The sequence below is a fragment of the Micromesistius poutassou genome, assembly GCF_964030765.1.
Source record: "Micromesistius poutassou genome assembly, chromosome: 4".
Classification (NCBI taxonomy): Eukaryota; Metazoa; Chordata; class Actinopteri; order Gadiformes; family Gadidae; genus Micromesistius; species Micromesistius poutassou.
In genome coordinates this window covers 21,920,150-21,930,484 of record NC_140274.1, presented here as the reverse complement: position 1 = coordinate 21,930,484, position 10,335 = coordinate 21,920,150, and the positions used below count along the sequence as shown (strand labels likewise).

Below are 10,335 nucleotides of genomic sequence, written 5' to 3'. Positions count from 1 at the left end.
ACAGGCACGGTCGAGCTCTCTCTTCACTGTGTGTGAAAATGTGGTGATACTCAGTAGTGGGGGAAGGTTTTCATAAAGCATCGTCACATACTAATTATGTGACAATCCTACTGAGTCTGCCTTGCCATGAGGTGTTGGTTCATTTTCAAATCAGCGTGTTATTATATAACACGTGCTTTATCACGGTTTGGGTTAAGAATTGGAAAGTTGAGGTTGCTTAAAGTACATGGGCATGGGATCCACTAGGGACAGTTCCTAGAAGTTCCTAGTGGAGTACATTTTACTTGTCATTTACTAAAAAAAAATATATATATATATATATATATATATATATATATATTTGGGGGGGCCCCCGGACCCCCCCATTGCTAGGTTACCAACTCACAGCACCACTGCTACAAAAAACATCTAGGGGAAACACTGTCCGACCTATGACATAAGTAATGTAATGTGATGTAATGACATAAGTAATGTGATGTAATGACATAAGTAATGTGATGTAATGACATAAGTAATATAATGTAACGTAATGACATAAGTAATGTAATGCAATGACATAAGTAATGTAACGCAATGACATAAGTAATGCAATGTAATGACATAAGTAATGTGATGTAATGACATAAGTAATGTGATGTAATGACATAAGTAATGTGATGTAATGACATAAGTAATGTAACGTAATGACATAAGTAATGTAACATAATGACATAAGTAATGTGATGTAATGACATAAGTAATGTGACGTAATGACATAAGTAATGTGATGTAATGACATAAGTAATGTGATGCAATGACATAAGTAATGTGACGTAATGACATAAGTAATGTAATGTAATGACATAAGTAATGTAATGTAATGACATAAGGTTTTGTTGCATCCGTGTGGTCCTGTCTCTCAGGTTTCAAAGCCTTACTAAAGTGCCTGTCTGGGAGGTTCTGCAGCCGGGAGCTGATAGGAATCATGGGGCCCTCTGGGGCCGGCAAATCCACCTTAATGAACATCCTGGCTGGATACAGGTGAAAGCGCCTGCGTTCTGCCCACCCACCAGCGTGACTATCGTCCTAGACATATAGACATAGACACTGCATTGGCCTTTGGATTGTGAGTCAACTTTGATGCATGTGCGTGTGTGTTTGTGTTGATGCACATGTGTGTGTGTTTGTGTTGATGCATGTGTGTGTGTGTGTGTGTTTGGGTTGATGCACATATGTGTGAGGGTGTGTGTTGACGTACGTGTGTGTGTGTGTATGTGTGTGTGTGTGTGAGGGTTTGTGTTGATGTACGTGTGTGTGTGTATATGTGTGAGGGTTTGTGTTGACATACGTGTGTGTGTGTGTGTGTGTGTGTGTGTGTGTGTGTGTGTGTGTGTGAGGGTTTGTGTTGACATACGTACGTGTGTGTGTGTGTATGTGTGTGTGTGTGAGGGTTTGTGTTGACGTACGTGTGTGTGTGTGTGTGTGTGTGAGGGTTTGTGTTGACATACGTACGTGTGTGTGTATGTGTGTGTGTGTGTGAGGGTTTGTGTTGACGTACGTGTGTGTGTGTGTGTGTGTGTGTGAGGGTTTGTGTTGACATACGTACGTGTGTGTGTATGTGTGTGTGTGTGTGAGGGTTTGCGTTGACGTACGTGTGTGTGTGTGTGTGTGTGTGTGTGTGTCTGTGTCTGTGTGTGTGTGTGTGTGTGTGTGCGTGTGCGCGCGTGTGTGTCTGCGCGTGTGTGTGCAGGGAGACAGGGATGAAGGGTCAGATCCTGGTCAACGGGAAGCCTCGGGACCTGAGGACCTTCCGGAAGATGTCGTGCTACATCATGCAGGATGACATGCTGCTGCCGCACCTCACCGTGCAGGAGGCCATGATGGTGAGGTCAGGGCGGGCCCCTCAGGTCAGGACAGGCCCCCCAGGTCAGAGCGGGCCCCCCCACCTGACCTGGGGGCTTGCTCTCTGACGTTGTGATAAAACACATTCATATGGCCGTTAGTCACTCGTTTCATTTTCCCATGTGAGAGACTAGGTCCTTTTTAATTGCATGCGTCTCAAGGACAGCCTCGCAATTAACATCCAGGTGTTCACATTGCTGTTGTGTTTTGTAATGAATATCAGTCTGACTTTAGCTGGGAAGGAACTCATTTCCAAATATGACCGTGGCCTTATATTGTTAAAAAAAAAAAAGTCTACAGCCTAACCCAAACTAACACACACTTTTACATTCTACATTTACATTCAGGGCATTTAGCAGACGCTTCTATCCAAAGCGACTTACAATAAGCACATTTGTCAGAAGAAGACTCTTGCTCTTGCTCTTGCTCTGCCAAATCTGGTTGGAAGTGAAGAGAAAACTATTCCAATGGGAGAAAAGCCTTCCGTGCAGATCTCAGTTTATCTCTTAACGTTGTTATTCATTCTATCTACCTGATGCGGACCGTTCTGATTGTTCCCAAGATTGATACACATTCTTTGGGTGGCACCGTCATTATAATAATCTTAATTAAACCGACTGGGTCGTCCTTATGCATGAACTTAAACTCCCTCCCCTAAACATTGATCGGTCCTATTATTTTTAAAATGTTTAGAAACTAAACAAGGCAATAATTTATCTTGTTTATCGTACAACATGAACGAAGTACTGAAAAGTGAAGGTAGTGGTAAGCCATACCACAGACCGTAATGAGCTCATGATTTAGGAGACACTGCCACCTAGTGTGCAAAATGGGGAGTTGCTCAAACCACCCAACATGTAAATGGAAGTTTGTATGTGTATGTTTGTGTGTGTGTGTGTGTGTGTGTGTGTGTGTGCGTGTGTGCGTGCGTGTGTGTGTGTGTGTGTGTGTGTGCGTGCACACATTGTGACAGTTTGTGTTTTTGTCACCACAGGTTTCTGCCAATTTGAAGCTGAATGAATCCATGGAGGTGAAGAAGGAACTTGTGAGTTGAACGTAAAACTGCTACGACGTTTCACGCTCTTTCATTTCCCCTCTTGCCTCTCTCTAAATCCAGAGTAATTGTCAGAGGAACACACAGCCACACCTGCCGAACACACACACTTACACACTTACACACTAATCATAAATCTATCTCGTATTCCCGCCCTGTGTGAGTTCCTCTTCTGCTTTGTTGAACAAATGACGTTGTTAGCGTTTCCTCTGGGTGACATGTCTATGGAGTCAGGGTTGTCTCAATATTATTTGTGTACAACAACAACATAATGACAACGTACAATGTACAGTTTAAGTTGTACTTCTTTCACCTATATATTGTCAACCTGTGTGTACATTTCTTAATCCGTAAATATATCTACGACCATTCCACATTCCATCTCCCGTCAATATTTAGCGAACTCGCCTGTGGATCTCATGTCTGTACGCGTACCAGCCCAGCTGTACACGTACGGGATTGGGTTTTACACGCAGAAAGGGGTTGGGAGCAGAAGCTCTCTGCCGGGTTGGGGGTAAACGTGTTGGTTGGGTTCCAGGTGAACGAGATCCTGACGGCCCTGGGGCTCCACGAGTGTGCACACACTCGCACCAGCTGCCTGTCTGGGGGCCAGTGCAAGAGGCTCGCCATCGCCCAGGAGCTGGTCAACAACCCCCCCGTCATGTTCTTTGATGAGCCCACCAGGTACGGGGGGGGGGGGGGGGGGGGTCCGAGCCCTGAGCACCAAAACATTCAGTCATGGTTTAACAGCATTGGAAATATTAATATTATCTCTGATGGTCAGAGATAAGTCTCAGGTTCAGGTAGCTCTTTGTCGAAGAGATCAAGGGTCGCTTTTACCAAACTAACTTGGTGAAATAAAGTTGAAATGGTTCAGATCGGTGAACAGAGTCGGACAAGGAGTAGACCTAGCACCAACACAAATTTAAAACTTTTCAATACCTTTTATTTCTCTCTCTCTCTCCCCCCCTCTCTCTCTCTCCCTTCCTCTCCCTCTCAATCGCTCTCTCTTGCTTCCTCTCTCTCTCTCTCTCTCTTCCTCCCTCTCTCCCTTCCTCTCTCTCTCTCTCTCTCTCCCTTCCTCTCTCTCTCTCTCTCCCTTCCTCTCTCTCTCTCTCTCTCTCTCTCTCCCTTCCTCTCCCTCTCTCTCTCTCCCTCTCCCTCTCCCTCTCTCTCTCTCTCTCTCTCTCTCTCTCTCTCTCTCTCTCTCTCTCTCCCTTCCTCTCCCTCAATCAATCTCTCTCTCTCTCTCTCTCTCTCCCCCCCCCCCTACCTTGGCCCTAACAGTGGCTTGGACAGCTCCTCCTGCTACCAGGTGGTCTCTCTGATGCACTCTCTGGCTCTTGGCGGGAGGACTATCATCTGTACCATCCACCAGCCCAGTGCCAAGCTCTTTGAGATGTTCGACAAGGTGCAGCCCCGCCCCGCCCCCACACCCTCCCCGTCCCAATGCGTCACACATTTGGATTGGCTCGTCTGTGAAGGGCAACCATATCTCCTTGAAGGAGACGAGATGGGCCGTCTTTGTCCTCTCCTCCTCATCATCATGTGACCGGTCTTATCTCCCCGCAGCTGTACATCCTGAGCCAGGGTCAGTGTATCTACAAAGGAACCGTCTCTTACCTCATCCCTTATCTCAAGAACGTGGGCCTGCGCTGCCCCACCTACCACAACCCTGCAGACTTCAGTAGGTAGACTCAATGGGTGATTCTGCAGTCTAAAGAGGAGCTGCGTCACGATGGAACCGGTCCAAGCAATTACGTTAAAGAGGTTAAATTGGTCTTTAAAGTAGGACGACATCATCAAACTTAAAATATTTTATTCAAATGCTCGTGACAGTATTATAATGAAACAGAACCTATTTTTGCTGCAGAATTTACAAAACAATCGACAACCCTGTTTTCATGGCTTTCATTCTGTCCAAAGTACTTAGTACCTTATTAACGAAATAACGGCAGAAGAATATCCGTTATCCACGCGGAGCGTCTTCATCCGTATCCGTGTTTCACCTCGCGGCCGTCGGTGGTGTCATGTGCGTGTCCCCAGTCATCGAGGTGGCGTCGGGGGAGTACGGGGACCTGAACCCTGTGCTGTTTGAGGCCGTGAGAGACGGCATGTGTTCCGAGGAGAAGAGGAACCAGTGTGAGAGGCGGTGTCCGTCCGTCTGCACCACAAAGTGCTCCAAGGTCGGTACACCGCGTTGGAGTGGCTGAATTTGTGCACCACGTGACGTGTTTCGTCAGTGGTTCAGGGGTTCCAGGGGGGATTCTCAGTGACAGCTTCCAGGCTGTAGTCCCCCCCCCCCCTTTCCTCCATCAAGTCAGCACCCACAATTCATATACTGTACACTCATCTCGTCTTAAAACGAGTTCCGTTCACAAGCATTTCAAACTGGGTGGACCTGCCTGTACTGTATGTGCCTGTGTAAGCATGTTGTGTATGCATGAACCTCTTCAGATATTTTCTGTATAATTTGTTTGCTGCTGGATGCACACCAGGAATGTTCTCTAAATGTGCTCTATAAATACATTGGATTTGTTGCACTGCCCCTCCATAGAGATACAAAGAGAGGTTATTGATTGAAAGGACTGATTGAATCCTTCTATCCAGGACTCGGGGCACATTGAAAGCCATACGTTTGCCACTAGCACCCTGACGCAGTTCTGCATCCTGTTCAAGAGGACTTTCATAACGATATGTCGCGATCAGGTCAGCATCATCACACACAATCCATCCATCTGTTGGGGTTTCATTACTGACCCAGTTTCAATTTAAAGTATTCTTAAAATTTAGAAATGCTGAGAATACCTGTCCTATCCTCTGTTTGATGTGGTTTGATTGTTAGTAAAAAATAAATAAATAAGGTTTAGTGTTGTCTTTGTGGAGCTGGAACACTGGGTACACTGGCAAGGGAGAACAACTGAACTGGGTCTGGCAGGACTTCAACTCAGTCAGGGTGAAGGTTAAGATACGTCCTCCTTTGGCAGGTCCTGACCCATCTCAGACTGACGTCCCACGTCGCCATAGGGGTGCTGATAGGCCTGCTCTACCTGAACATTGGCAACGATGCCAGCAAGGTCTTCAACAACACTGGATTCCTCTTCTTCTCCATGCTGTTCATCATGTTCGGAGCGCTCATGCCCACTGTGTTAACCTGTAAGAGGAGAAAGAACCCGTTCAATCTAGCTTGTTGTTTATTTGTAAATATGTTTTCCACGTGGTTTTCTACATCGTTTTCTAAATCAAAATCGTACACTTTATCAGAGGATTTTTCTCTGGCAAGCCGCAACCGATATTAACGTAGCTGTCGGCAATCAAGTCTGGTTATCACAGCATCTCTCACACTTTTACTTCTTATTTAAGCCTTATCCTTTCTTCTTCTTCTGTCCAGTTCTTTATCTTATCTTTATTCTATGGACAGTGGGGGTAGGTTTGGGTGTAATGTTTGTCTTAAATACTGCAGCTTCTAAGGATCGTTTTTTGGTTTGGACTTTAAGTTTTTTTGCAGTGTAACTGGAAACCCCATAATAACCCACATGAGGTATTTATGATTGTCATATCTTGATGCTCAGTTCCCTTGGAGATGTCTGTGTTCCTCCGGGAACATCTGAACTACTGGTACAGCCTAAAGGCCTACTACCTAGCCAAGACGATGGCTGACATTCCATTCCAGGTGAGTTCCCAGCCCCCCCCCCCCGATCCTATAAGCCTTTCCCACCAGTTCACTGACTGCCACGTTAAAACCCATTGAAGTCGTTCAATTCATACAACAAGTGAAAGTTAGTGCCAAAAAACGAGGGCCCTAAAGTACTTTGTTTTAAAAACGAAGATCAAATGAAGAGTTAGACAACACCTAACTCTGCACTCTACATTGCAATGACTCTTAATATACAACGGCTCGTTGTATATTAAATATATTGTATATTGATCTGAACGTTTCTGACCCTTTTGTCGTGGGAGTGAATTTCACACTGATCACTTGGAGTGCACGAAAAACAACTGTGACGAATCTTTCCTTTTTTACAGGTGATCTGCCCCATCATGTACTGCAGCATAGTGTACTGGATGACAGAGCAACCGCCCGAGGCCAGCAGATACCTCCTCTTCTTAGCCCTCTCTACCTGCACTGCCCTGGTGGCCCAGTCTCTGGGGCTTCTGGTCGGAGCTGCCTCCACCTCCCTTCAGGTAGGGAACGAAAAAGAAAATCATGACTTATGCCTTACGGTGACCTTATTTGTAAAAATGTCAACCAACCTTTTGTTGTCCGCCCTACACGCTTTGGTCCACTCAGGTGGCCACCTTCGTCGGCCCCGTCACAGCCATCCCCGTGTTGCTCTTCTCTGGGTTTTTTGTCAACTTCGACACCATTCCTGCCTACCTTCAGTGGAGCTCCTACATCTCCTACGTCAGGTGTGTAGCAGGGTCAGAGGATTAGAACGATATGAACGTAGCACTAAAGGGGGTAGACGCCGCCATGACCTCTTTGAACGGTCATATCCTCACATTTTAGCAGAATTTCCCCGTTATGCCTTCTATATTTTAGTGAAACAGAACACTGAGATGGTCACTGGCGGTTTCAAACGGTTTACTTGCCCTTTAACTGGGCCTTCAATGCCCACCTTCATTTATGCTCACGGACAAACTCCGATGAGTTTGCAGGATACTGTCTGTTGGAGCTATTTATTTAGTTGTAGTACTTAGTGCTGTTTAGTTTATTATTTTGTTTAGTGAGTATTTAGTTTTTGGTTATTCTCAGTCAATTTGCTTGATTTCATTATGATTAGATTTCTATTAGTATTCTAGTTTATTATTTGTTTACTTTAGGTGTTTCTTGTTTATTATTTGTGTTTTGTTTCATTTGGGCACGGTAGGGGGGCACCTGAATTTATATAGGTAGGCTGTCGGTAAGGGACCAGCATGCACCTGGGTGGGCAAATGGTTTTTTATCGGAGCGGGAGAGGCACAGGAATTTTCTTTGTTCTTTGTTTGCTCGCTGTTTGGTTAAATAAACCACGCTTTTTGTTGAAACTGGACATCTGTTTGGACATTATGTTTTTCCCATCCGCGTACACCACAACCCATGGTGCAACAGTGGCCCTTTGATTAGTATAATTTGAAGTTTGATTTGATACTTTTATCTGTTTGACAATCGGCTGCTACACTGTCTAAACCGTGATGTTTTGATGTTTGTTCACTCTCTGGGTGTGTCCCTCTCTGGCGTCCCCAGGTATGGCTTTGAAGGGGTGATCCTGTCCATATACGGGCTGAATCGCACCGAGCTGGAGTGCCTGGCGCCCGTGTGCAAGTTCCAGCGGCCCGAGGAGGTTCTCCAACTGCTGGACGTGGAGGACGCCAAGCTCTACATGGACTTCGTCGCCTTGGGGATTTTCTTCCTCGTCTTCCGACTGGCCACCTACCTCGTCCTGCGCTACAAGGTCAAGTCGGAGCGGTAGGTTCCGACACCTGGCGGCGGTCTCTCTCTCTAAAGGAAAACGCTAGACCCCCCCCGGCTCTGGTCCGTCTCGATGCGGTCGTCTCCCAGCGCCGGCCCGGCCCCTGCAGAATCCGTTTCTTCAGCTTGATCACTTTCATAATACCGCACATACAGCTGCCGCATACAGCACCACACACTGAACCCTGATCCACTCCATCTCTGGGCGGTAGTTCTGTCCGTGTTTTGTTTCATGGCCAATAAGCATACGGGAGTCTATCTGGAACAACGCATGGCAGGTTTTACCTCACATCTCTGGACTTGGAAAGGAAGGAAAAACACCAATGTGTTACGAAAGCAGACCGGCTCTACTGTAAACAAGAACGCATATTCCACACCCGCTTTAGTGACCTTTCCTTATGTTTTTCACGTTTTGTTCGTTCCTGGGGGCAATGTGAATGCTGTGCTTTTTCTGTACTTTTCCTGAAGTCGCCCTGCATCTCCGGCACCGTCCACATCGGATAACGCCAGATTTGATGGTATACTTACCTATTTATAGAAATAAGGCTGGGAGAGAACCAAATACAGATAGGAAGGGGTTTACATTTTCTGAAGCAAGCAAAAAAAAAAAGGATTTTAACCACATACTGTTGCACTGGAGAAACAGAGAGAACGGGAGAGTGTACAAAAGAGAGAGAGCGAGAGAGGATGGAAATGTACATGTAGACTGAAGTTATTTGAGCAATTAAATTAGTTTATTCATGGGACCATGTTAAGGCCTAATACTCTAGCTGCTTTTTTGAGTGATTTCTCATTTTTTTTCCCCCCTTGTTGTTTTAGTCTACTACTGAGCTCGAGAAAAGAAAAATCTGATTTAGTCTTGACTCCTTCTTTATTAATACAATCTTCTAAATTGTTTTAACTTTTGTATATCTCTAAAGTAGACATTTTTTTCTCAACAGGTAATCTGGAGAATATGTATTTTTCTACTTCTGTGATCAACTTATGAAATGTAATTATACAATCCTACTTAAAATAAATACATTCAATCTTAATTTCATACAGCATTTAATTCTATAATCATAATTTCCTATAGGCCTTAATTCAGTATTATTTCAACCAAAATGATCTTATTTGTGTCCAAGCAGTGCCAAAAAAAAACCATGTAATTATGTTTATATCCCATTATAACAGAACAATACAACATGTTAAAATACCCAAATTTAAACGGCCTTAGGCCTTGTGGGGGAACCCAAAAATAAAAACGATGGACGTTTAACGGGGATATTTTTCACTCACATTATTGACTCGGCTGTGATTTGCTCTCTGTTCATTATCTGTTTAAGCCTATTTCTCCCGTTATGTAGCACGTCATGTCTCCTCGTTGTGCAGCAATTACCTGACCCTAATAAAAGAATCACCATTTTTGACTGTCCTTTGATATTTCTAACTGTCACACCGCATTGTTTTCTGGAGCCAGCACCACTCACTCACACCATCAGTATTGTGAGGAGGAGGAGGAGGAGGCAGAGTCAGAGAGTGGAACACATGCGCTCTAACGGCGCGCCACGGAAGAGGAAGTTCCACTTCCAAGGTGATGAAAACGGGGCACAGCTCCAACGTATCAATAACCAAACGTCTTCATTCACCAAAATTCAGTCTGGTGTCAGGGTTATTCTTTAAAGTGTGTAAGATGTGTGTAAAACTTGCAACGTTAAACGTATTCAGAATTCGTATTAAATCCGTATTCTGCCCTTTGCGGACCATTTGCGCTGTCGTGAACCCTCCCGGGGACATGAAGTACAGTTATCCAACGTAGTGTAACCAAGAGACTATAGTCTGTATTCCCCCTCGTACATTGCTGCATTGTACCTCCTTATGCCTTCTGCAGTAAAATAGCACTAGGGATCGGTACAACCAAACATGAGGAAGTGGATGAATCTATCTAATCTAAACCAGAGCGTTGCCA

General features: G+C 45.0%; 1 protein-coding gene across 1 annotated transcript in view; it reads left to right on the top strand.

Moving 5' to 3' along the window:
- LOC311341455 (ATP-binding cassette sub-family G member 4-like) overlaps positions 1-9,741 on the top strand; it is a 17,013-nt gene extending 7,272 nt beyond the window's left edge. Inside the window, exons 3-15 of the mRNA XM_084466287.1 lie at positions 903-1,020; positions 1,730-1,862; positions 2,876-2,926; positions 3,474-3,619; positions 4,223-4,346; positions 4,508-4,622; positions 4,982-5,121; positions 5,546-5,644; positions 5,923-6,091; positions 6,508-6,608; positions 6,962-7,120; positions 7,227-7,345; positions 8,163-9,741. Of these exons, the coding sequence (XP_084322413.1) occupies positions 903-1,020; positions 1,730-1,862; positions 2,876-2,926; positions 3,474-3,619; positions 4,223-4,346; positions 4,508-4,622; positions 4,982-5,121; positions 5,546-5,644; positions 5,923-6,091; positions 6,508-6,608; positions 6,962-7,120; positions 7,227-7,345; positions 8,163-8,388 (1,700 nt within the window). The 3' untranslated portion in view covers positions 8,389-9,741. The remainder of the gene's footprint in view (positions 1-902; positions 1,021-1,729; positions 1,863-2,875; positions 2,927-3,473; positions 3,620-4,222; positions 4,347-4,507; positions 4,623-4,981; positions 5,122-5,545; positions 5,645-5,922; positions 6,092-6,507; positions 6,609-6,961; positions 7,121-7,226; positions 7,346-8,162) is intronic.
- Positions 9,742-10,335: the final 594 nt, after the last annotated feature.